Source organism: Euleptes europaea, chromosome 12, assembly GCF_029931775.1.
Source record: "Euleptes europaea isolate rEulEur1 chromosome 12, rEulEur1.hap1, whole genome shotgun sequence".
In the NCBI taxonomy this organism is placed as follows: Eukaryota; Metazoa; Chordata; class Lepidosauria; order Squamata; family Sphaerodactylidae; genus Euleptes; species Euleptes europaea.
The window spans coordinates 16,791,430-16,818,474 of record NC_079323.1 but is presented as its reverse complement, the minus strand read 5'-3'; the positions used below and the strand labels follow the sequence as shown (position 1 = coordinate 16,818,474).

General features: G+C 45.7%; 1 protein-coding gene across 1 annotated transcript in view; it reads left to right on the top strand.

Moving 5' to 3' along the window:
- Positions 1–15,192, top strand: part of PDGFD (platelet derived growth factor D) — a 165,285-nt gene extending 150,093 nt beyond the window's left edge. The window contains exons 6-7 of the mRNA XM_056858559.1: positions 7,993–8,207; positions 14,995–15,192. Of these exons, the coding sequence (XP_056714537.1) occupies positions 7,993–8,207; positions 14,995–15,129 (350 nt within the window). The 3' untranslated portion in view covers positions 15,130–15,192. The remainder of the gene's footprint in view (positions 1–7,992; positions 8,208–14,994) is intronic.
- Positions 15,193–27,045: the final 11,853 nt, after the last annotated feature.

Sequence of the window (27,045 nt, the reverse complement as noted above, 5' to 3'; positions counted from 1 at the left end):
AGAATGGGGAATCAAACCTGTTTCTCCAGGTTCTCGTAGGTTATCCGGGCTGTGTAACCGTGGTCTTGGTATTTTCTTTCCTGACGTTTCGCCAGCAACTGTGGCAGGCATCTTCAGAGGAGTAACACTGAAGGACAGAGTCTCTCAGTGTCAAGTGTGTAGGAAGACACTGTCCTTCAGTGTTACTCCTCTGAAGATGCCGGCCACAGCTGCTGGCGAAACGTCAGGAAAGAAAATACCAAGACCACGGTTACACAGCCCGGATAACCTACGAGAACCAATGAACTCTGGCCGTGAAAGCCTTCGACAATATTCTGTTTCTCCAGATTAGAGTCTGCCACTCTTAACCACTACACCACACTGGAGGATTAAAGTGAGGATTAAAGAGCCCTTTGCTTCTCTGGGGAGGGGTCAGTGGGTAGAGCCGGTGTTTCTGGCTCTTCAGCTCTTCTTCCTTTAAAAATATGCCTGCTCTTAAAATTTAGTGGCCAACCTGGGCTGTGGGGGAATACAAATTATTGCTATTGGAGCCAGCTCCGTCAGACATTTAATTAACTGAAGCATTCCTGATCCCTGAGAAAGCGAGGCTAACTGGATGATCTCATAACGCTGTCTCTGGCCTGATATACAAGGAGTTTCCTGGAAGAGAAATAAAAGTGGACGAAGCTAATATCAATTGGATGATGTTAAACAGGCTGAGCTGAATCTAGAGAAGACAAAGGCAATGATGGAAGGGAAGTCCAGGCTTTGGACAGGGTAGCATGCCTGACATAGATGGGGCGGTTATATCCATATTTGAACAGGTCTGAGACCTTAGGTATGGCCCTTGATAAACAGATAGTAGCGTTGGCTGGGGAGGTTCCTTTTCTCAGCAGCATCTGTTGCATAGTATTCGCGTCTTCTTGGAAAAAAGGATTTCCTTCCCCCCTTCATTGATGCATACTTTTTGAAACCTTGAATATGTTCCTTGTGTGGGGCTGCCCTTGAAGTAGGGTTGCCAGCTCCAGGTTGGGAAATACCTAGAGATTTTGTGGGTGGAGACTGAGTAGGGCGGGTATGGAGAGTGGAGGGACTTCAATGCCATAGAGTCCAATTGCCAAAGCGGCCATTTTCTGTCACCTGGAGATCAGTTGTAATAGCAGGAGATCTCCAGCCACCACCTGTAGGGTGGCAACCCTACCTTGAAGACAGCTTGGAAACTTCCGCTGATACAGAAACCCACTATTTGCCCCTTTTATGGTCATACGAACCAGTTTAACAGCAGCTGCCCTGTTCAATTATTAGCTTATAGGCCCAATGCAATGGACTGGTGGTGGTGGAAAGTGCCATCAAGTCACAGCTGACTTATGGCGACCCCGTAGGTTTTTCAAGGCAAGAGGCGTTCAGCGGTGGTTTGCCATTGCCTGCCCCCACGTCGGCTGAGAGAGTTCTGAAAGAACTGTGACTGGCCCAGGGTCACCCAGCAGGCTTCATGTGGAGGAGCAGGGAATTGAACCCAGTTGTCCAGATTAGAGTCTGCTGCTCTTAACCACTATGCACACTGGCTTTCTGCAAAGGTCTTGTACTTACCTGTAAGTAAGCCAGGGACATAGGGATGTATACATAAAAAACTGAAAAATAGAATAAGTTGGGGGGGGGGAAATAAAGCACTTCATGGGCTTGGAACTGATGAACTTTAGAGACCACCTCTTCCTATTATCAGCCATTAGCCACCACACTAGATATGGATGGATGGACTGGGATGTGCTGCATAACCTCCCTGTAGCTCAGGAGTTGGCAAGCTTTTTGACCCAAGTTCCAAAAGAAATCTGCCGTGTCATAAGAACATAAGAAGAGCCCTGCCGGATCAGTCCAGCAGTCCATCTAGTTCTGCATCCTTTCTCACACAGTGGCCCACCAGGTACGTGGAGGGCCAACACCAGATCACAGACACCATGGCCTTCCCCTGATGTCAGTTCCTGGCACTGGTATTTAGAGGTTGGCTGCCTCTAAATATGGAGGTTCCCAATCAGGTAGTAGCCACTGATTGACGTGTCCTCCATCTATCTAATGTCCACCCATGAAGGTCTTGGTATGCCAGAAAACAAAAAGTTGAAGAAGGAGAGAAGATGACTGTACTTGGACTGATGCGCTGGGTCAAAGGGAGCCCTGGTGGATAGGGTTGCCAGGTCCCCTCTTACCTTCGTCGGGAGGTTCTTATGGGCGGGGCTGGGTGGAGGGATCACTGCGCTCCACTTCCAGTTTCCTAGCCCTGCTGAGGAGCGTGCACACAGCAGGTCTAGGAGGAAGGCTCCAGCCTCCCTTGCCACGCTACAAGCCCGATCGGGACTGATTGGGCTTGCAGTGTGAAAAGGGAGGGTAGAGGCTTTGAAGCCCCACTGTGTGCACGCACTGAAAGATCAGAAGGCATGCACAGCAGGGCTAGGGGGAAGGCTGCAGCCTCCCTTTCTGCACTGCAAGCCCAATCAGGACCAATCTGGCATGCAGTTTGGAACGAGAGGCTGGAGCGTTCCCGGGAGTGCACAGGGAGGGATCGCCCCCCCCTTACTGCTTCCTCCCGCTGACCATCAGCTGGTCAGTGGGCAGCCCGGTTGATTGGTGGGCAAATGCCCGCCACAACCGGGCAGTTGGCAACCCTACCGGTGGAATTGCCAGCACCTCAGGAACTCATCTGTGACCCAGATAGTAGCTGTGTGGGTCCGGCAGCCAATGCCAGACATAAGGCATACCCATCAGCTTCTCCTAGGCCACTGGTCTCAGTGGCATTACCAAGTCTTGCTTGGGCTGAGAATGGGCCCTTAATGTGAGCTAAATGGTGTAGTGGGCCACTGTTGGACACACATGTTAAGAATTGCCTATTGCTGCTACAGCGTGACCTTCCTGATGAGGTCAGGCGTGGACCTCTTTTCCTAGCTTTCATAAAAGCTATAACCCAAATATGTCAGCAGGAATATGGATATTAGTTTACTGTCCAGTTATTCAACTTGGTTTTTTCAGAGCCTATGGTAGGGAGGGGCTGTAGCTCAGTGGTAGAGCATCTGCTCGGCATGCAGAAAGTCCCCCCGGCATCTCCAGTTAAAGGGACCAGACAAGTAGGCGATGTGAAAGACCTCAACCTGAGACCCTGAAGAGCCACTGCTGGTCTGAGTAGTCAATACTGACTTTGATGGACCAAGGGTCTGATTCAGTATAAGGCAGCTTCATGTGTGTTCATGTGGGTTTTTTTTTTTTTTTTGGTTTTTTTTTACATATGTGTGTTTTATTACACTTTCAAATATGTTTACACTCCATGTCATATAAATGTGGGGAAAGCAGCATAGAAATAAATTAGATTCTTCCTTATCTTCCCCACTGAAGATATCACCAGCTGCTGAGTCAGGCTGATTATTCAAAGCATGTCTGGTGGCCACAGGTACAGCCAGAACCTATAATGGTGGCCACAAATGAGCAGTTGTGTGGCCACAGCCAGTGAAACCATAGATGTTTTGTCAGCCAAACTTTTGCAAAAGTGTGAGTCTTTAAAGACACTTCGGGAAACTTCTCTTCCTTATAAGTGCCATTACCTTGAAGGGCGAAGCCCGAGAGGCTGTGGATTTGAAGAATGACAACAGTGAACAGAATTTCATCTGGGCGCACAAAGAAATCAATAGTTTTCTCTTCTCCTCAGTCTTTGCTGTGTACACTAGGGTGACGTTTTCTACTCAGGCTTGAGTGCACTAGTAACTCTCATTGATTTTGTGGTTAGATCTGGAGCAATACATACTTCTTTGTAGAGATACCAGCTCTCGAGAGGAAATAGGTAAACATTTATGAAGAAATGTAGCACTTTTGCTTTGTTTAAATGCACAATATATGTTATATAGGCCATGCATCGATGGGTGAAGACTCTGTGTAACTGCCCAAACCTTCTCTCTCCAGGAATTGGCCCCATTCCAACTTTGTAGTTGTAGAGAAAGGAAATCTTTGTTTTACTGAACCTCTTGCCAAAGTAGTAGACATCTTGGAGATAGGGTTGCAAACCTCCAGGTATTAACGGGAGATCTCCTGCTATTACAACTGATCTCCAGCCGATAGAGATCAGTTAACCTGGAGAAAATGGCTGCTTTGGCAATTGGACTCTATGGCATTGAAGTCCCTCCCCAAACCCCACCCTCCTCAGGCTGTGCCCCAAAAACCTCCTGCTGGTGGTGAAGAGGGACCTGGCAACCCTACTTGGAGGGAATCGTGTTGCCTGTTTTGTTTCTCTTAACAGATGCAACCATTTAGGCGTCCTTCTAGACCCAGCTTTCTTATGGAGAAACAAATTAATTTGTAAGCCAGAAGCGCTTCTCTCCCCCCCCCCCACCGCTCAGCTTTACCATGCAGAAATTAGAACCTCTCCTGGCGCTAACCAACCTTGCCACGTGGATCCATGCTTCTGCACCCTCACACCTGGACTATGATAATATGCTTTATATGTGGTGATGCTTGAAGATGACTCAGGAACATCAGTTAGTCCAGAATGCAGCAGCTATGCTATTGAAAAGAATAGCTTGCTTTGCCCTCAAAACATCTATTTTAAAGGTATTGCAGTGACTTCCATTTTGATCCTGGGTCCAGTTCATGACCTGAGACCTGCCTGCTTTTATCCCTCTCCGCATGATCTGTTCGCTGTTCTCTCTTGTCCGATGGTGCAATCTGCTGCAGCTCAGACTTGAATTTTTTCAGTGGCCTCCAGTTCTTATAGAACAGTTTGCCTGAGTTTTTGAAGCAAGAACATTTTAAGAGTGCCTTTAAGGCCATTCCAGGCTTTCAGGCAGGGTTGCCAACCTCCAGGTGGCACCTGGCATTCTTCCACTGTTACAGTGGATCTCCAGAGTAGGGCTGTCAAAAAAAAAAAATTCGGTACAGTTCGGATTCGGCCGAATTTGGCCCTTGTGGGTTCGGTACGTGCCGAAGTCCGAACTCCCCCACTTCGGATCCGTTCAATTCGGCGGGAATTCAAAGTTCGGAAAAAAAATTCGGCCGAATAAAGCCATTAAAAACACAACCGCGCCTTTCCGCGGCTCTGGGGGGGGCATTTTTGGGCTTAGAGGTCCCAAACTTTCAGCAGAGCTTCAAAGGACGTATATTGAAAGACTCCCCAAGTTTTGTAAAGATTGGGTCAGGGGGGGCTGAGATATGGGCCCTGAAAGGGGTCCCCCCACCCTGAATGCGCATCTCTCAGCAGAGCTTGCCACCCAGCACAAAGCTCCCAGCCCCGACAAACAGCTGATGAGAGCAAGGGCGGGGCAGGTGCTAAGAACTTTGCAAAGCAACACAACTGAAAAGCAACACCTTTGCAAACATGCAAAGGGCAGGGCAGGTGTGAAAAATTTTGCAAAACAATACAACTGCAAAGCAACACAAGCACGCAATGCAACACCTTTGCAACAGTGCAAAGCAACACCTGACACCTGGGAGTTTGCATACCATGGAAAGGGACAGAGGCAGCTAGCTATGCATAATGAGCAGGAGGGGGTGGAATTTCTCCTTTTGCATTGGACTTGGGACCAGGCAGATGCATTCTTTAAGTCACCATTTGAAAACCAGTTTTGAGCAAGCATCAAAATAACCTAACTGATCTTATGAATGAGGAAAAACCTGAAGAATAAAAATGAAGCCCCCCCTCAAACCAGGGAGAGAGAGACTGGAGGGGGAACACACACCCCACCCACAGAAACTGCTCCCTCCCCACACACACACAGACTCTGCTTTCCCCCACACACACACACAGAAAAGAAAAAATATAGATTAAAGTCCCCAAAGGGGTCTTACTGTGGCTGTCTTCTGTTCCAGCAGGAGGGGCTGGGAGGCTGGGTAATCCAATATGATTCCATTTGTATCCAATATAAGATCCATATGTATGCATCTCTCCAGGGTGATCCATTCATCCCAATAGGGAAAAGGGGAAAACCCATATCTCGGGGGGCCCTGACCCAATGTTTACAAAACTTGGGTGGTCTCTTAAAAAGCCTTGACTGAAGCTCCGCTGAAAGTCTGGGGTCGGCACACCCAAAAATGCGCCCCCTGCAGCCACGGAAAGAGAAAGGGGGGAGCCGATATTTCAGCCCCCACTGAACCCATCTTTACAAAACTTGGGTGGTCTCTTAAGAGGGATTGTCTGAAGCTATGATAAAAGTTTGGGGGCTGCACTCCCAAAAAAGCCCCCCCTGCAGCCACGAAAATGGAAAAGGGGGAGAGGAAAAAGGGGTGGAGCCCATATCTCGGGACCCCCTGACCCAATGTTTACAAAACTTGGGGGGTATCTTAAGAAGCCTTGTCTGATGCTCCGCTGAAAGTTTGGGGTCGGCACACCCAAAAATGCGCCCTCTGCAGCCACGGAAAGGAGCGGATGTGCACAAGCACCCCCTCACACACACACATGAGGATTTCCCTCTCTCTATCTCTTTCCCCGGCCGGCCGCACGTCAGCTGATTCCTCCAGTACTCAATCCTGACTGATTGGCCAGAAGAAGACCCAGCTTGGCCACCGATTGGCCGGGGGAGGAGAATGCTGCTTACTGAAGGTTATGCTGCTTACTGACGGCCCCGAATTGGCCGAATTTATTCGCGAACTCCCGAACTCGCTGAATTCGGCCCCCCCCCCGGTTGCCCGCCAGTTTTGAGTTCGGTTCCTCCCGAACTAAAAACCGCCGAATCAAGGGAAATTCGGCTGATTTTCAGTTCGGGCCGAACCGAATTGACAGCCCTACTCCAGAGAACCAACATCAGTTCTCCTGGAGAAAATGGCTGCTTTGGAGGGTGGACTCTACAACATCATACCATGCTGTGGTCCTTCCCCCACCCAAGCCATGCCTTCCCTAGAATCCACCTACAAAATCCCCAGGTATTTCCCAGCCTATAGCTGGCAACCCTACTTTCAGGTGAGCAGCTCTGCACACATTTTGAGTGATTTAAGGTGCAACTGCTAAGTACACACATCCCTGGCAATAGTAGGGCAGTTCCAGGATCTACATGGCAAACATGTTTGAAGCATGATATTCCAGTGTCTCACCAATGTTTCTTGCAGGAAGCATACATATAGGCTTGCCAGGCCCCACAGCTCCACTGGCAGGAGCTTTGAGGGGCCGCAGCGGACGTGCGCGATGCCCACTCGCACCCCACACGACGCACCTACGTCACTTCCGGGTCTACCCGGAAGTGATGCGGATACTCTAGCGATCCCGGCCAAAACTCTATGGTTTCTATGGTTTCCATAGAGTTTCAGCCAAGGTTGCCAGAGCGTCCGCGTCGCTTCCAGAGTTGGCGCCGGCCCTCAGCTGGCCGGTGGGCAACCCGGTGGATTGGTGGGATTTTACCAATTTGCCACTTATACAGAGGAGTGGGGAATAAAACCCATTTCTACAGATTAGAGTCCACCGCTCTTAACCATTATACCACATTGGCAGCTGAAGCTGTGGAAACAGACAATTAAAGTGTGAAAACAAGCTGTTGAAGCTTTTCATGGCATGGAGGTAAATAACATCACCTGGCAAATAGCTAGGGTTGCCAGGTCCCTCTTTGACAACGGCAGGAAGTTTTTGGGGTGGAGCCTGAGGAGGGGAGGGGAGGGACGTCAATGCCATAGAGTCCAATTGCCAAAGCAGCCATTTTCTCCAGGTGAACTGATCTCTATCGGCTGGAGATCAGTTGTAATAGCAGAAGATCTCCAGCTAGTACCTGGAGGTTGGCAACCCTACAAATAGCATCCCCTGAAACCTTTATTAAAAGGGCAGGGCATTTTTTCCTCCAGGCTGTTGGCAACATTATATGTAGGTGTCCAACCCTTTGCTGTGGGAAATGCTGATGTTAACACCAGTTCACACATTGCACGCACATTTGCTATGAAGCCTTCCTATTGAGAATTCATCTTTGGTACAGTCTATGTGGCAATTGAGAGGGCATTGGTTCTAGTGTGATCTTTCTTTACAAATGATCTCTCTCTCCCCCCCCACCCCACTTTACCTTCTAGTTGACTTGGACAGGCTGAACGATGATGTGAAACGCTACAGCTGCACTCCAAGGAACTATTCTGTCAACATAAGGGAAGAGCTGAAGGTGACCAACGCCGTGTACTTTCCACGCTGCCTTCTCGTCCAGCGCTGTGGCGGCAACTGTGGCTGTAGCTTTACGCACTGGAAATCCTGCACATGCACACCAGGGAAACTAGTGAAAAAGTATCACGAGGTACTATTTCGTGGGTAGCATTTCCATTTTTTGCTTTTCTTCCATTGCAGAGGTCAAGCCGGGTTATGTGCAATTCCCAGGAGGTCTCCCATCGAGGCCCTGTAAAAGGTAAAGGTAGTCCCCTGTGCAAGCACCGGGTCATTACTGACCCTTGGGGTGATGTCACATATCAACGTTTACTAGGCAGACTTTGTTTGCGGGGTGGTTTGCCAGTGCCTTCCCCAGTCCTCTGCACTTTACCCCCAGCGAGCTGGGTACTCATTTTACCAACCTCAGAAGGATGGAAGGTCGATTCAACCTTGAACCGGCTACCTGAAACCGACTTCCGTCAGGATTGAACTCAGGTCATGAGCAGAGCTTTGACTGCAGTACTGCAGCTTATCACTCTGCGTCACAGGGCTCTTCTATCAAGGCCGTGACCATATCCCCAAACCTGAATTTGCCTTCAGCAAGGCTGCTGTATGGTGTCCCTTTCAGTGATTCCCCAGGGCCAGGAAGTTTATTTATGCATGCCCTCCACCCTTGTCCACCATCATCTCAGGGTCAAACCACAAGTGATGTGAGAGATCCGTGATCACAGTCTCTGGTCTTTTTTCCTTAAAGGAAAAAGTAGCTTTTTGAATATGTGTGTGTGGGGGGGGGGGGGGTTTAATTCCGACTGGGTCTCTAGATTTCATCCTATTATCACTTCCCTCTATATTGCCAGGGCCTCCGTACATGTAACTCTTTTCATAAGAAGGGTAAACATCTCACCAACCAGCTATTTGCAGACAGTACAGAGAGCAGAATTCTATTGCCCTTCCCAGCCACATATCTGATCAGTGAGATTTTATGCTTTTAAAGGATTGGCTCAGTGGTAGAGCCTCTGCTTGGCATGCAGAAGGTCCCAGGTTCAATCCCCGGCATCTCCAGTTAAAGGGACCAGGCACTAGGTGATGTGAAAGACCTCAGCCTGAGACCCTGGAGAGTCGCTGCCCGTCTGAGTAGACAATACTGACTTTGACGGACCAAGGGTCCGTTTCAGTATAAGGCAGCTTCATGTGTTCGTGTGTTCGTGTGTGTGTGTGTGTTCATGAGAAATACATTTATAGATTGGCGAGCTTATTGCAATTCGTGTTGATTTAACTGGTGGTGTGTGGGGGGGGAGAGAAATTGCTAACAGCATTATAAAATCACTACATGGAGATGAGCAAATAGAAATGTTCCACCTCGGCTTACAGAGATGGGGGGAAAGGCTTCCATAGCCCCCAAATGTTAATGTAATTTATGATTATTTATGGTGAATTGTTAAAGGTTCTGCCAACTGCTATCATGTTGGGATAACACATTTTTAGGCTCTTGGGTTGCCACTAGGTACAAAGGCTTGTGATCCTCAGGAATGACAAAAATTCACTCACCAGCTCATCGCTCTTAATTCTTTCCATTCTTTTTATCTCGCATACCGGAATTAATTAAGGACAATGTTCCAGCTTTAGCTATGAATGACCTGGCTTTTGTAAATTTAAATGTAAATGTATCCTTTCGGGATGAATTAGCAGCACAATGAGCAGAGATTTAGACATTAGCATTAATAGGTACTGTGAAGATAAATCTATATAGGGTACATCAAAGCCGAGATTGATATTGGCCCGCTGCGTTTTTCCTGGGCAAGATTCTTTAATTTTTCTGCGTCTAGGGCTAAATGCTCACCACTGGCTTTGTTCCATATTTCTCAAGCCATTTTGTTAAAAAAAAAAAAATTGCCATCAGCAGAGGGCCCAGGTGCAGAGGAACAAGATTCTGGTGTCGTTCCTAACTTAAAAGCAGCTTGGCCATTTAGCAAGGGCACATGGCACAAAGCACTTTACGGCCTCAGAATTCACACAGAAGATTGCATGCTTCAGTACGCCTCACAGAAAAGAATTTCCTGGTCTGTCATGCCATGAGGCAAAGCGCAGGTGCAGGATAGGCCTCCTTCCTGAGGGGCTAGCTTTCTACTTATATGGAGTGTTTGATGCCAGCCCTGAGCTTGGTCTAGGGCCTGAAATAGGGTTGCCAGGCAATGCATGGCAACTGGCTAGGGGATTGTGGGGAGGAGCATGGGGGGGAGGGAGGCTGACCACAGCACTACATCGTGTCTGGTAAAAAATCAGAAGTGACATAGGGTAGCTCTAGGATTCATCAGAAACTCTATGGTTGCTTTCACACACATTGAATAATGCACTTTAACAATCGTTTGCAACTGGGTTTTCCAATGTGATTCCTGGATTTGAAACTGGATGTGACATCACGGCTCCAGTGGTGCCAGTTCCCCTCCCATTTGCTCCCACTGCTCCATTGAGTGGCAGCAGAAGCAGTGACCTCGAGTGTGGGAGGTTGTCCACCATGACGGGCAACCAGGCAGCCCATTGAAAATGCATTTAAAGTGCTTTATCCAGCCTATGGTAGAGCCACAGAGTTTCCATCCCTTCCTAGAGCTACCCCATGCCCAAACATGATGTAGTACTATATGCAATTCCATCTTTCCCCCCCCCTCTTGTCACTACTAGGAGAGACAGAAGGCAATGGAGGTGGGGGTCCCCTGCCCGCACAAGGGGCTTGACGGGCCTAGCCTGAAGAGGCCTGGGGGGGGCGGTTCCTGTCATTTTAATAGAACTTGGTGTGTGGAAATGGGCAGTTGAAGCTTTTCATGGAGGTAAATAGTATCACCTGATAAATATCACCCCATTAAGCTTCTGTTAAAGGGACAGGGCTTTTTTTTCTCCAGGCCTGTTGGCAACCCAAGATTGGTCTGGAGGCACATGATACAGTTCTGCTGCTGAAGTGAAGGAGCGCTGGCCTTATTAGCTACTGTGTTGGAGACCATGTTGGAACACTAAGTGAGCCAGGTCAGAAGAAGAACAGGGTATATCATTAGAAAAGCAACCCTAGCGCAAGGGATGGAAGGCACCCAAGAAAGGCCATGTCTTTGATTCATTGGGTCGCCATACGTCAGAAGTGACTGGACAGCCCTTAACACACACAAGATAAAGACTTATTTGAATATAATTGTATTTGTGTGTGTGTGTGTATATAGTTTTTTTTTTTCTAAACTAAAACCTCAGTATTCAGGTTAAATTGCTGTGTTGGCACTTTGCGATAAATAAGTGGGTTTTGGGTTGCAGTTTGGGCACTCGGTCTCTAAAAGGTTCGCCATCACTGGCCTAGAGCATCCCTAACTAGTGTTTGTCCAGCCTCTGCTTAAAGACTGCCAGTGGTGGGGGGGAGGGGCTCATCACCTCCCTAGGCAGCTGATTTGACTGTTGAACTACTCTTACTGTAAAACATTTTTTCCTAATATCCAGCCGGTTCCTTTCCGCCTGCAATTTAAACCCATTATTGTGAGACCTATCCTCTGCTGTCAACAGGAACAGCACCCTGCCCTCCTCTAAGTGACAGCCCTGCAAATGCTTAAAGAGAGCAGGTTTGGAGTTGAAAGGAAAAAATATATAGAAGGTTTTGAGTTGAAGGAAAAAATATACGATGTTTTGAGCTGAAAGAAAAAATATACAAGCAACACCTGAGTAAGAATTAGCGCTGAGGTCCCTGAAAAGCTGAGTCACTGCAGCATGAATGCAATATTCCTCAGTGCAATTTTTTAATTCATTGACCGTAAATTGGAGTCATTCCCAAACATACTTGGGGAAAAAAGAATCTATGACTCGTTTTCAAACTGTTCAACCCACAGTGTTAGGTTAGCAAAGGTGCTTTTTGCAAGCATAGGAAGGTTAGATGTTACCGATTGATTAACAGGCAAATAATTAATCAAAAATCTTTGCTCGGTAGGCAGTCCTTTTGCAAAAACTTTGTTCTCAAGCGTGTGTTTTTTTAGCAAGTATAGATCATTCTGTATTCAGCTTTATTCAGAACAAAGTCAGCGAGCGTGATGCAGGTGGCATTAAAAGGCTCGAGCATTTATCACCGGAGAAAATGTGACACCGAAGCGCCGTTCCTTGCTATCCTTCAAGACACCTGCAAGGCAGAAATCTTGGGCTACACTTCCGTCCAATTCTCCTCTATAGTCAGTTCTATGAGATCCTTTATAAGGCCATCGTAATCTTTTATATTCCTATAAACATGGTGCCCGGCTCAGCAGTTGCATTTCCCATCTCCTTTTTATTGACATGGTTCCATATACATGATTGATTCAATCTCTCACGTGTGGAGGGAAGATGTGAGAAACATTTTCTGGATTGGCAGTGTGGTGTAGTGGTTAGAGTGTTGGATTAGTGTCTGGGAGATATGGACTCAAGTCCCCAGGTTACTGTGAAGTTCACTGACCATGGGCCAAACATGTTCTCACAGTGTAACTTACATAACAGAATACATCTGAGGATAAAATGGGGAAAGGAGAACCAGGCACACCTCCCTGAGCTCCTTAGAGGGAGAACAGGATAAAAATATGCTAGATAGTTTTCATTTTCCCATTTCTTACCATTCCTTCATTAATTCGGCAGTCCTAAGAACACTTTTCTAGAGGTAAGCCCAACTGAATGTAATGGCACTTACCAGTGGCGGATCTACTATGAAACTAATGTAGCTTAAGCTTCAGGGCCCCACCTAGTCCCGGAGAGGCCCTGAAGCAACTTTTTTTTTAATGAGTGAATTTTTCAACAATTTTTAAGTGTTTGTTATTAAAATACAGCTATTTTAGTGATAGAATCATAAGCCAATGGGTTCAAGTACTTAATACTGACCTTAGAATATGCTCTAATACCCATTTCATATGACCTCAAAATGTCCCTGTAACGTATTTCAAAAAAATTGGGTGGGCTTGCAACGCCCGAACCCCCAGCTGTCTGGGCTCGCTGACCTTGCCAGAATCTATTCATAGCCTACATTTTGGCATTTGGATCTTCAAATCCTTCGTTGGTGCATGTCTTAATAGTTCTATAGCTCAGCCCTTAGGCTAGAGCCAATCGGAACCATAAAAATACATCTGAATTCTCAATTCAGGCTGCACTCATCTCACTTGTGCATTTTAACATCAAAAATCAGATTTTCACCTCTTTATCCTAACGAGCCCCCTCTGATGACCTTCTATCTCTCTGTTAGAGAATGAACCAATACATCTGCCATAGAACAACCCCACTGAAGAAAATAACAGCAGTTACTCAGATCTTGTTGCTGGTGGGAAAGGGCTCGCTGTATGGCCCATTTTCAGGGACTCCACCCCACCACCCTGTTCTCCGCCATTTGGGTAGGGTTGCCAGGTCCCTTTTCGCTATCGGTGGGAGGTTTTTGGGGTGGAGCCTGAGGAGGGCAGGGTTTGGAAGGGGAGGGACTTAAATGCCATAGAGTTCAATTGCCAAAGTGGCCATTTTCTGCAGGTGAACTGATCTCTGTCGGCTGGAGATCAGTCGTAATAGCAGGAGATCTTCTGCTATTACATGGAGGTTGGCAACCCTACATTTGGGCCTCGGGATCCTTGCAAGGGCAGCAAGGCCCCTTGGACCTTGTTGGATGTTGCCCTGTTGTTGCTGGTTGCGAAGGGCCCCCCATAACAGTTCAAGCTTCAGAGTCCCAAAAATGTAGGTCCGCCAACTGGGACTTACTCCTGAGTAGACCTAATCAAGATTGATCCCATATTCTCTCGTCTCTGCCATTGGCCTATAGATTTAAAGCTTCCTTGATGGGTTTTGGGTGTTTTTTTTTTTGCTCATCTGGGATTAGAAATGAATTTTCCCTGTTTTCTACTTTTATTTCTGTATTTAAAACATTTATTAGCCATGTTTCTCCTTTGTGGAACTCAAGGTGGCTTTTTTTCTTTTCTTTTTTTGCCATTAAGTCTGAGCTAACTTATGGCGACCATGTGCTTTCAAGGCAAGAGGTGTTTCGAAGGTGGTTTGCCATTGCCTGCCTCCATGTCCCATCTGTGGTATTCCTTGGAGGTCTCCCATCCAAATACTAAGCAGGGTCAGGGCTGAGAGGGTGTGATTGGCCCAAGGTCACCCAGCGAGCTTCCATGGTGTGAGTGAGGATTTGAACCAGGGTTTCCCAGGTCCTAGTCTGGCACATTAAACTCTACAACACACTGGCTCCAAGATGGCTTACAATATTTTATTTGCTTACAGTATTAATAAAACGTTATAAAAACAAAATAAAAGCCATTAAAAAGTCACAACTTAAAATCTCCAATCAGGACTTCCACTAATAAAATCTAAATCAACCAAATGCAGCCCTAAAGAAAACTGTCTTCAACTGAGTTCCCTCAAAACATCTCAAGATGGCAGGTGATCAAAATCAGATTTATTAGTACGGCGCATGCCAGTAAAACATTTGTATCATCTATACATGAGATAAAAGATTACATAGATATTAAAGAGATAATACCTGGCTAAAATTCTTGATTAATATTTAAGAAATTAAAATTCACTAAATATTAAAAGGCAAATTTAAAAATAATCTAGTTTCCATGACCCAATTTTAAGCAGCGAACTTTATATGTGACTGCTAATCAGCCATTAAAATATTCATATCAATTACAGAATAGAATTAAAAGATACAGTATCTAAAACTATGGGATATATAATTCTTAAATAGATAAATAGATTTTTTATCAGGCGATCTGATCTCTATCGGCTGGAGATCAGTTGTAATAGCAGGAGATCTCCAGCTAGTACCTGGAGGTTGGCAACCCTACCCTGGTGTTCCCTTCCAACTCTATGATTCTGTGATTCTATGACCCTAGAAAACCAGGACAGATAACCTGTGTGGAAGACTTGTCATTCTAACTGGTTTTGGACTAACCATCCCTTGCTCTTCCTAGGTGCTGAGGTTCATTCCTGAAGCTGGCCCCGTCAGAAGAAGGGGCAGAACCAAGAACAACATGACGATGATCGATATTCAGCTGGAGCACCACGAGCGCTGCGATTGTGTCTGCAGTTCAAGGCCACCCCGATAGACAGGCTCCCGCCATCCTATTTGCGACTGAAAGGGCCTCTTCCTCTTCAGGAAAGGGCGGTCTGAGGATCTTCTCCCAGCGACCATTAAACGTTGCCGACAAGCTTGCATTGTAACTGGTAGAGAGACATCCACAGCCTTTCGACTTAAAGTACCAAGTGCCACGACAGCTAATCAATAATAACACAGATTCTCATATCTAATCCAAACTGGGATGAAACATTTAAATGCAGGAACCCTAGTGCCGAAAATTCGTGTCTGCAGTGAGATCTACCTGCACGATGGCAATTATTTCGCCTTCAGAATAGTACATGCCTAATGATAGGGGGCACACATGCATGTTTCACATATTCTTATGCACAACTCTTCCTGCAGGTAAACCTTTAAGCACACTTACACGTATGCAAGGGGGGGGGTGGAGGTCCATAACAGCATACTTTGAAAATAATTAATTCATAAACAGCAGCCCAATCCTGGATCCAGAAAATGTAATCATTGTGTAGAATTTTCTGATGGACTGGGTATGCAAATGGCAGGTTTTGCATGAAAGAGACCACATCCAGCCATAAGCAGATATGTGCCTTACAATAAGCAAGTCATCCTATGCAAACCTATGCATAGCATTGCACATTAAACAACCTGAACCCAGGAATGCTGGAACATGCATACAAATGTTCTGCTCCTGGGTTGAGGCAAAGAGCTGTCCAAAAGAGCTGTCCCTAGTTGCCTCCAAATGCAGATTCAAAAATATGGAGAAAAAATAATGAAGATAATGAGGGGCCGAATCGTCCATATGAAATACCTTTCTAACTGGGCCAGCTTCAAATGGGGGCACCTAATGCTAAGATCCACCCTAAGCACTTAATCTGTTAGCTGTCCTCAGGGTCAGAGCAGCTCATGCGTAGTCCCTAAAGGATGTCAAGTTTAAGAGACCCTGTAGCATTACCAAAAAGGGGGTGGTAATTTTGGTATTTCTTAATTTAAATTAATTTCTTATTTCTTAATTTAAAAATTTGGATTTAGAATCCCATCTTAATCTGAGGCCCTAAACTGTGTCTTACTTAACTTGTTAACACTCTGTTCTCCAAACAGTGATCTATGTGCCACTATATTCCTTTTCATTAGGATGAGGCTACAGTAGATTTTTAGGGGACTGTACTGAAATCCTCAGCTGGTTCTGGAAACTGCCTCCAGCATCCACCCCCACCCTAGGGTTGCCGGGTCCCTCTTCACCACTGGCGGGAGATTTTGGGGGTGCAGCCTGAGGAGGGAGGGGAGGGACTTCAACACCATAGAGTCCAATTGCCAAAGCGGCCATTTTCTCCAGGGGAACTGATCTCTGTCGGCTAGAGATCAGTTGTAATAGCAGGAGATCTCCAGTTAGTACCTGGAGGTTGGCAACCCTACCCCACCCCCAGCATCTACAGTTATCTTCAGAGTTGGAGAGAGGCCTCAGTGCGAGGTATACCCTTCATGTAGGGCTGCAGGCCCCCAGTCGGGGCAGGCGATTCTCTGGCCTGACTTCCTGTTGCCCACCACTGCTTAAAGCAGCAGCAGGGGATATAAATCTAAAAATTAAAATTAAAAACATTTTTAAAAGTGTAAAACCTCCCCAGTGTTGCAAGTGCAATAACATCACTTCTAAGTACAACTCGGAAGTGATGGCAGTAGCTGTAGGAATCACCAGAAACTCTATGGTAAAGCCATAGAATTTCTGGTGGTCCCTAGATCTACCCATTGTCACTTCTGGGTACAACCCAGAAGTGATGTCATCATGCTTGTGCTGCCGCCACCCCCACTCCTGTGACTAGGCTCGGCTTGCCAACCCTACCTCCATGCAATGAACTATTGACTCCCACATATATAGTAGTGGTGTTTAAATGTGTGTGAGTGTAAAGTGCCGTCAAGTCGCAGCCAACTTATGGCGACCCCTTTTGGGGTTTTCATGGCAAGAGACTAACAGAGGTGGTTTGCCAGGGCCTTCCTCTGCACAGCAACCCTGGTATTCCTTGGTGGTCTCCCATCCAAATACTAACCAGGGCTGACCCTGCTTAGCTTCTGAGATCTGATGAGATCAGGCTAGCCTGGGCCATCCAGGTCAGGTGTTTAAATAGGGGCCTCTAAATACCCAGGGAAGTCTTTAGGCACAAAGAAACCATGAGGCCATGTAAGCCTCGAAGGTTGAAGGGGAATCTACCTTGTCAGGTGGATATCTCAGATGCCCAAATTCAGATGTGCAGAATTGCAACCCTCAACCCCATCCCTGGTCTGCACATGTGTTTAAACTGGAGCACCTTAAAATGACTCTTTTGCACATATATCTCAGCAGAAAGCAAAAAGAGTCCTAGCTTTTAGATATCAGGTTTAAGCATCAGTATTCCCTTTGCTGCATAAGGAATGCTGTTCTTTTCTCATTATATACAGTAATGGTAGTTAACTGCCTTTAGTTGCTTCCATGGGCAAGTTTATATTGGCACTAAAAGACAAATCTTTTTTTTTTAGACTGCATTTCGTGGAGCCCTGTTAACTCCTTGTTCATTGCCTGCCTCTCGCCAAACAATACCTAAGTGTTTTATTATTTTCAGGGAATATAGATATTAGTGATTTGCTGCCTGCCTTTTGATAAAGATAAAAGGAAGGACCTTAAAAGCTATAGCATAGACAGCTTCCTGTGCTTTGATCATATTATGGAAAAGTTCTTTGATTAATATAAGGAAGGAGATCCTTTCCAATAATGGTTTTCTTTTTTAAAAAAAATTCTGCAAGCTTTCCAGTACAAAATGTAGACGGGCTTAGGGCTGAAAGAGAACTGAACTTTTTGATTCCGGAGATAATGAAGGAAATAGGATGGAAAGGTTTCATAGCCAAGGATCTATATTTAATAGCAGTCTGAAGCTGCAGCTCATTTTGTGGGTTGCTTTTTGGTTCCCGTCTTTAAGAAAGGAAGGAATGGTTTTACAATAGCCATTTTGTGCATTAAACTGAAATGGGCTTCTTATCAGGTAATACTGCGAACTTTTAAAACCATCCCTGTCCTAGTGATCTTATCAGGGGTCGAGTTCTACAATTACCTCCCGCCTCCAGACTGGGCTCCTTCCTTTATCGAGTCGAATCTATTATCCACTCCCTGTTTTTATAACTCTATCAAACGCTTCCTGGAATACAGTTTAAATATTGAACAAGTTGCCACTTACTATTCCGGCTGAATACTTGAGAACTCACAAACAGCTCATCTGATTTCCTTGCATTCCCTTATTTGTATTGACTGGAACTCGTCTCTTTCCCTGATGCCTCTTTAGGATGCTTTATTCATTCTGTTTCTGCCTTTAATGAGAAACCAAAGATTCTCAGCTTCATTACTTAATTGGAACATCTTCGAAAGATTCTGAACGTGTCCTCATCTGCCTTCCTTTGGCCAGACACCCCTAGTATTCTAGCGAAAACTGGGTAATAATTGGTGGATTTATAATCCTTAATGAACATTTTTTAACTGAACTGTGGTCCGGTGAGCACCATTTCACGTTTATTTAACTAGATTATTAGTTTCGTGTAGCTTGACTACTCCGTTGAATGTTGACTTTTCGCCTCGCACCCGGGACATCCCAGGGCCAATTTTATTCTGTGAGTATTCAGGAAATGTGCAGCATGTTGGTAAACTGGGCAGAGAGACATCTAAGCTGTCTCTTCATAGGGATGACAGCATTTTACTCATTGTGTTCCATGAGAGCCAGCATGGTATAGTGATTAAAAGCGGTGGGCTCTTAACAGGGAGAACCAGGTTTGATTCCGCACTCCTCCACATGAGCAGCGGTCTCTAATATGGTGAACCGGGTTTGTTTCCCCCCCCCCTCCTCTACATGAAGACTGCTGGGTGACTTTGGGACAGTCAGAACTCTCAGTCCCACCTACCTCACAAGGTGTCTGTTGTGTGTGTGTGGGGGGGGGGGAGAAGGCGATTTTAAGCCACTTTGAGACTCCTAAAGGTAGAGAAAAGCGGGGTATAAAAACCAACTTTTTTCTTCTTTTATTGGCTGAGAAGTTTACTCTGCCTTGCATTCCTCTTCTCTTTAATTCCGGTTTTACGAGATTTTCTGAAGTAAATTCTGAAACTGGAGCATGGCCAGTTGTCTGCAACTTTCCATTTCTTCTGCTTGTGTGCAACTCCCATCTCCCCAAAATTACTAATACATATATGAGTACTGATAAAACTGAAAAAATGCAGTTATTATGTGATCCTCTGTATGATAGCATGAGGATTTTTTTTTCACTGCACAGATGAACACCACATGAGAAGCATTTTGATTCACCCATATGTACAGTGATGTCTTGCAAAGTATATTATCAGTGCATACAAGCACATAGAAATATTGGGAGGGGGGAGACACAAAATAACAAGCAACTGAACATTGCTACAAAATGCACATGTGTCAGATTTGATAAATATGTTCAGAAATGAAAAGGAAGTAAGACCAGGGAATGTGGAATGCTAAAATATGGGATAAATTAGATGCAGAGAATGTCAGAAGCTTTAAAGAATGGAACAACTTTACTAACCTGCCTATCACTCTGCTACTAACTATTATAGTGGCATTGGTAGATAAATACAGCATTAAATTGGCCTGGACTGATAATTTATTTACTTTATTTATACCCCTGTTTTCTCCCAAATGGAGACCCAAAGTGGTTTACATCTTTTTCTTCTCCATTTTATCCTTGCCTCCATTTTATCAGCCTAGAGCAACAGTCTTTTTTATCAACCACAGTCTGGCATTCTAACCACGACACCCCACTGGCTCAGAAGGATAGAACAGCCTGAGTCCAATTCCAGTTTCCAATCTACTGTCAGCCCTGTCTCTCAAGACTTCTGAAGGCTCCCTTTGTCTTGGCCAGTTTCTCCACGACCAAATTCAGCTATGTTTTTGGCAAACGGATTAGGCTGGACCCTGCCTAAAATTCCTACATGCACAAAGGGGGAGCAATTCTCACAGATTCCTCCCACAGTAGATCTCCTACTCTCAAGCTATTTCTGGGCTTTCCTGTCCTACAGGAACAACATTGGGGGGACATTGGCGGCCTACTGAGGGAGGGCGAGGCAGAGAAGTTGCATTCTGCAGATCATCCATGATATCTTAAACAGGATCCAATCCATCTTCTGTTCCTGTTGGCAGCAGAGGATAGGACTTGCAATAATGGGTTCAAATTGCAGGCGGAGAGGTAGCGGCTGGATATTAGGAAATAGGTTTTTTTTTTACAGTAAGAGTTGTTCGACAGTGGAATCAACTACCTAGGGCGGTGGTGAGCTCCCCCTCACTGGCTGTCTTTAAGCAGAGGCTAGACAAACATTTGTTAGGGATGCTCTAGGCTGATCCTGCATTGAGCAGGGGGTTGGCCTAGATGGCCTGAATGGCCCCTTACAACTCTATGATTCTATGACTATGCACTAGTGGCAAAGTCTGCCATTTCTCCACGCCCCCCTGCCCTTGGGAGATTCAGAGTGGCTGGCCGATTTGTGCCTTAGTGCTGATGGCAAACAGAATAAGCTACCAGCATACCACAAACCCTGATCATTCTGAACAGTTGGGGGAAAGTTGACTAATTGTCAGCATCATGGTGATGTGAATGGGCTTCAACCCCAGCAGGACACCAATTTCCAGATCATCACAGAAGCTCAGAATTAATGGGGGTGGGGGAGAGGGTGTTTAAAAAAATGCATAGACTGGGAAAGCATGAGATTATTGGTAGAAATGTGATAAGGCGTGGGTGGCAAAGTCATAACTGACGTTGCGTTCATACGGCCCACCTGCATAATCTTTCCACACTGGTCCCACAGGTGGGGCATAAATGTGCTGGGATGTGGATGATCATGCAGGCGAGCTTTGCCATAGTCCATGCAGAAGGGTGCACATGAACCCTCGACTTGCTCCTGGGCCTCGTCACAGTGGGCCAGCGAGTGAACTTGTACATAGGCTTATGGGAAGAAAAGGGGTCATTTGTGTAAACAGCCTTGATTACCTGATCGGTCAAAAGTCATAATTGGGCAACATCCAGTGCTGGTTCCTCCACCTTCTGCCTTTACTCTTCCAATTTATAAAGGCCAATTTATAACCTGTGGAGTACACAGGTTGGGTCCAACGTCAACACCCTGCATCCTGGGTAACAGTCATATGCGAGAGCCAGCATGGTATAGTGGTTAAAAGCAATGGTTTGGGGCAATGGACTCTAATCTGGAGAACCAGGTTGGTTTTCCCACGTCTACACATGAAGCCAGCTGGGTGACCTTGGGCTAGTCTCAGTTCTCTTCGCGCGCTCTCAGCCCCACCTACCTCACAGGGTGTGTGTTGTGGGGAGGGGAAGAGAAAAATGATTGTAAGCCGGTTTGATTCTCCCTTAAGTGGTAGAGAAAGTCGGCATATAAAAACCAACTCTTCTTCTTTTTCTTCTTCATTCCTATGTGCTTGGTGACCAGTTTGGATCAGGTTTGTGGAATGAATGGAGTATGAACTTCCAGAGGGACGATTTGTACCACCATGTTTGCACTTCTGGGCTGTCCCAATTGATCTAAATGACAGTGCCCGTTTCTGGAACCATGTCAGATTTTAAAAAATGGTGCAAGGGGAAATGCTGAAGCCCCTTCACATGTGCTACAGTCACGATCCCAATTGGGCAACACACAGCCAGTAACTGAAGAAAGCCTGCCACTTACACCTGCCAGTTACACAGGACATAGGGTAGAGATCCTGAACTAATCCTGGGTACGCTGTAAGGTGTAAATAGGTTAGGGTAGGGCATTAGGCTCACACAGAGTGGAAGTCATTAGACTTGTGCAGGAGTTCCTATGCAAATATGCGCAAATGTCTCAGTATCACAGGAGAAGCTTGCCAAACACATGAGCGCTCCCGTTTCTCCATGTGCTGACACAGCTGGTTTGGAGAAGCAGCTGTCAAACAGCAGTGCCAAGACTCATGCTGAATAATAATAATCCCAAAACAGAAGACTGAACTTTATTGCAAGGAAGTTCATTACGATGGAAGGGTGCTTTTGCCTTCAGAAGAGGGAACAGTGATTTTTCTGATTCGTCGTCTCACAGCAGATGCCCAACTTTGCCCCCCTGTGCTGTTCCCCAGGGTCTGCTGAAACCCAAGAACAAAACCAGGGGGAGGAGTCAATGGCCATTTATGCTTGGTAATTATCAGCACGTTCCAGCCTGAAGTGCCCTGCATATATGTTTTTTGAGTTTTGCACCCTGAACCGTCATTCAGGAAGTGACTGCGAAGCCGGCACATACCTGCTTCACATTTCTTAAGAGCCCCTTTGATGCAACCTTTTGTGTTTGCTCCACCCCCACACCGAAGCATCCCCTGAAGGAACCATGCAAAATGACAGCAGCGCGTTAGCTATGCAAACGGCGGTTGGCAAATGGAAGGAACAAAGGAGCAGGCAAGTGGAGGGAGTGGAATTTCTTCTTTTGCATCGGGACTGTGAATAGGCATTTTAAAGGTCGCATTTTTAAAAAGAGCTTTGAGCGAGCATCAAAATTGACCCTGCATAAATGGCCAAAGTGTTACAGTAGGAGGGGAAGTGGGAAAGTCCTATTCCATGAGGTCGAAGCTGCAAAATAGCTCTCGTTGGATGCATGCCACTATTCTGTTTTTCCTTACCTTTTCCCCCACTCTGTAACAGCTTCTATACCAGTGGTTCCCAAAGTGGGCCGTACCACCCCCTGGGGGGGGATCACCTAGGGGGGCACTAAGAGGCAAGGGGGCAGCTGGAGGTGGGCCCCTTCAACTGTGTTGTTCACTAATTTACAATAGAACAAGCTATGGCACCACACTGGAAAATTCGGTGGAAACTTATCAGAATTTTTTTCCAGACTTTGAAGAGCTGGTACCACTGGATCAAGTTCATCAGTTTTGTTGAATAAATTTCAACTGAAAAGTTTTAATTTGATTTTGAATAGATGTGCAATTAATTGCTACTGTTCTGAAATTTTATTGTTATTATCTTCTTTAGTGATTCATGCAAACCCCTATCTTGAATAATGCTTTTTAGAGGATAGAGTAGGGGGCGCTGAGGTTGAGTTTGTGGAACCAAGGGGGTGGTGGCCCGAAAGGTTTGGGAACCCCTGTTCTATATCATCCTGGTCTGGACATGATCCGGCAGAACCTCAGTCCCATTGTAATGAATGGGGCTGCTGCACACAAGAGCACCCTACCCTTTTGCCTTCTTGACAGGCACTATTAATCAGCTCTCACGCTTTCTGATTCAGCGAGTATCAAAGCTATTGCACAAATACCACTTAAAAAGAGCCCTAAAATAGATCCATAATTTCAAAGTGGCTCCGCTACTTGAGAAGATTGCTTTAAAAAAAAAACACCAAACACTTTGTATTCTTTAGCTTTTTCATGTGCAATTGATATATGTATTGTTTGTTGTTATATCCCTAAAATGCTGCCTTTTATAGTCTGACATTTTGACAGTACAGCACATAATATTTGTTTCTTCTTTTGTCATTTAAAAAAAAAAAAGAATAAACTGCAGCTTTTGAATGAGTTGGTTTTGATTAATTCAGCCGAAGCAAAGGTATTTGGGGAGGGGCTGTGGCTCAGTGGTAGAGCATCTGCTTGGCATGCAGAAGGTCCCAGGTTCCATCAACGGCATCTCCAGTTAAAGGGACTAGGCAAGTAGATGATGTGAAAGACCCCTGCCTGAGACCCTGGAGAGCCGCTGCCGGTCTGAGTAGACAATACTGACTTTGACGGACCAAGCGTCCGTTTCAGTGTAAGGCAGCTTCATGTGTTCATGTGTTTGTGTGTGTGCTCATGAGTAATACATTTATAGATTGGCGAGCTTATTGCAATTCATGTTGATTTAACTGGTGTTGTGGAGGGGGAGAGAAATTGCTAACAGCATTATAAAATAACTACATGGAGATGAGCAAATAAAAATGTTCCACCTCGGCTTACAGAGATGGGGGGAAAGGCTTCTGTAGCCCCCAAATGTTAATGTAATTTATGATTATTTATGGTGAATTGTTAAAGGTTCTGCGAACTGTTCTGACAAGGCAAGCAGGTGATGTGAAAGACTTCTGCCTGAGACCCTGGAGAGCCTCTGCCAGTCTGAGTAGACAATACTGACTTTGATGGACCAAGGGTCTGATTCAGTATAAGGCAGCTTCATGTGTTCATCCCCCACCAGTGGCCAAGGTGGACCCGACAACCCTATTGGGGCAGATACCTTGTGATGAAAGGCTAAAGAGTTGGGGGGGTCACTTTAGGGGAAAAGACAGCCAAATGTGATATGGTAGAGGTTTATAAATTATGCCTGGTGCAGAGGAACTTTTTTTTCTGCTTTCCCCCCACCCCTTAATCTAGAATTCAGGGCCATTCAGTAACTAGAGTTGCCAACCTCCAGGTGTTTAGTTTTGGCTCTTCAGAATGGCTCTGTGTATGATGTGCAGTCCCTATGAACAATGTGGATTCAGGTATGTGTGAAGAATATTTCGAAAGGAATCGGTATTCTATAGGAAGAGTCAATTTGGTTCTTGAGTTGGATATTCATTCTGGCCAGGCCAAGTTGACGTTGTTAGCACTGGGTCATAATGTACTGGTGGGTTGGGCTCTAGGGTTGCCTACCTGCAGGTGGTGGCTGGCGATCTCCTGCTATTACAACTGATCTCCAGGCGGTAGAGATCAGTTCAGTTAAAGAAAGTGGCCTCTATACCCCACTGAAGTCCCTCCCCTCTAGGGTTGCCAACTGCCAGGTAGTGAGTACAGAGCACGGCTGGAACTTACAACTGCTATATAGAACAAAGTGTATTAAAGGTACAAGTATCAAAGTTCATAGCAAGTAAAGTCTGGGACAATGTCTTCATATATAATTGTTGTTGCAGGGGTATAAATGTTGTTGCAGGGGGACGATCGTTTCTTCTTCAGCCCCGTTTCAATAAGAATCACTTCACATGCATGTTTCCTTATGCAGGATTAAAGGTATACATCAATTCACATACATAGTTGCACAGACGATTCTAACCGTTCCCAAAAGGGATACAAATGCTGACTCGGTTAGAATCGTCTGTGCAACTATGTATGTGAATTGATGTATCCATGTGGAACTGAAGTCTATCAATATACTTAAGTTGCTTTTCTCATCCCGACGGGAGAATTGAAAATACCTTTGATACTTGTACCTTTTGGACTGTTTAGTTTAATTGTATATATGTAATTATTTATTTATGGTCACTTTATGCACTTTAATACACTTTGTTCTATATAGCAGTTGTAAGTTCCAGCCGTGCTCTGTACTCATTTCCTAACCTTTGGTAACAGTACAGTGGTGTTTATTTTGGTTGCTCAACTGCCAGGTAGTAGCAGGAAATCTCCTGCTAATTCAACGGATCTCCAGCCAATAGAGATCAGAACGCCTGGAGAAAAATTGCCGCTTTGGCAATTGAACTCTATGGCATTAAAGTCCCTCCCCAAACCCCGCCCTCCTCAGGCTCCGCCCCAAAAATCTCCCGCCGGTGGTGAAGAGGGACCTGGCAACCCTACTCCCCTCCCCTCCCCAAACCCTACCCTCCTCAGGCATCACCCACAAAATAATACAGGTGTTTCCCAACCTGGAGCTAGCAATCCTACCAGTAACATTGATAGGCAGTGACTCAAGATAGAAAAAACAAACAAGCGCTGTGCATAATTATTTCATTGCCATGCAATATAATATTTGTCACTGGCATAGCTGGCTTTAAGAGGGGATTAGATTTATTCATGTAAAATAGCCATGGCTGTTAGTGCTGATAGGCAAATGGAATCTGTAAACACATATGTTATAGGTCAGCCAGCATGGTGTAGCGGTTAAGAGTGGTGGTTTGGAGCGGTGGACTCTGATCTGGAGAACTGGGTTTGATTCCCCACTCCTCCACATGAGCGGTGGAGGCTAATCTGGTGAACTTGTTTCCCCACTCCTACACATGAAGCCAGCTGGGTGACCTTGGGCTAGTCGCACTCTCTCAGCCTCACCTACCTCACAGGGTGTCTGTTGTGAGGAGGGGAAGGGAAGGGGATTGTAAGCCGGTTTGAGTCTTCCTTAAGTGGTAGAGAAAGTTAGCATGTTAAAACCAACTCTCCTTCTTCGTCGTCACTGAACACAAGGGGTGCAGTCGGGTGGCACGGCAGAGAAGCAGCAGGAGACATCTTGTGGGCTTCCAGTTGGCCATTCTGGGGAGCTATTGGATGAGATGGATGTTTGACCTGATCTGCTGATGCTGAGTATACAGTCCCTGACTTGGCAGCACTACTCTCTCTCTCTCTCTCTCTCTCTCTCTCTCTCATGCATGTGCACATCGCAACTCTGCTTGGCTCCTGAGCATTTCTCAGGAACTGTAACCACATCTTTAAATTCTGCCTGCAAAGCCATGTTTTGCTTTCTAATCAAAACCTGAGATGTAAGCAGAACACAAATAGAACTGAGCTGAAATGAGTCACCGTTTTTCAAGAACATTTTCAGTACTGGAGAGAACTCTCTCTCTTTTCCAATGATTGTTGGCTCTTAATCGTTTAAATTGTCCTCATATCCACATTCTCTGTTGCCCTGATGTGACTCCAATGGCATCATCTGGCCTAATTTGATTGGTTGCATCAGCCCGCATGATTTCATTTTCTGTCCCTGGGGATGATGGCCCACCAGAACCAGCATCTTAATATCATTCGGTTCACTATGGGATCCCTAACTGGATGAGACAAGCGATTTAGCAATTTCAGGAAGGCAGCAGAAGTACCGAAGTACTGAAGACAAGGAGGTGAACATCTGCGCAACTCTAAACAGTTTTTGGGAGAAATTTCGGTTCCCCTGAAAGCTCTAGTTTCAATCCTAATCTGAAAGGTCTCGTTTCAGTCCTAAAATCGAAAAAGGTGACTGTTCA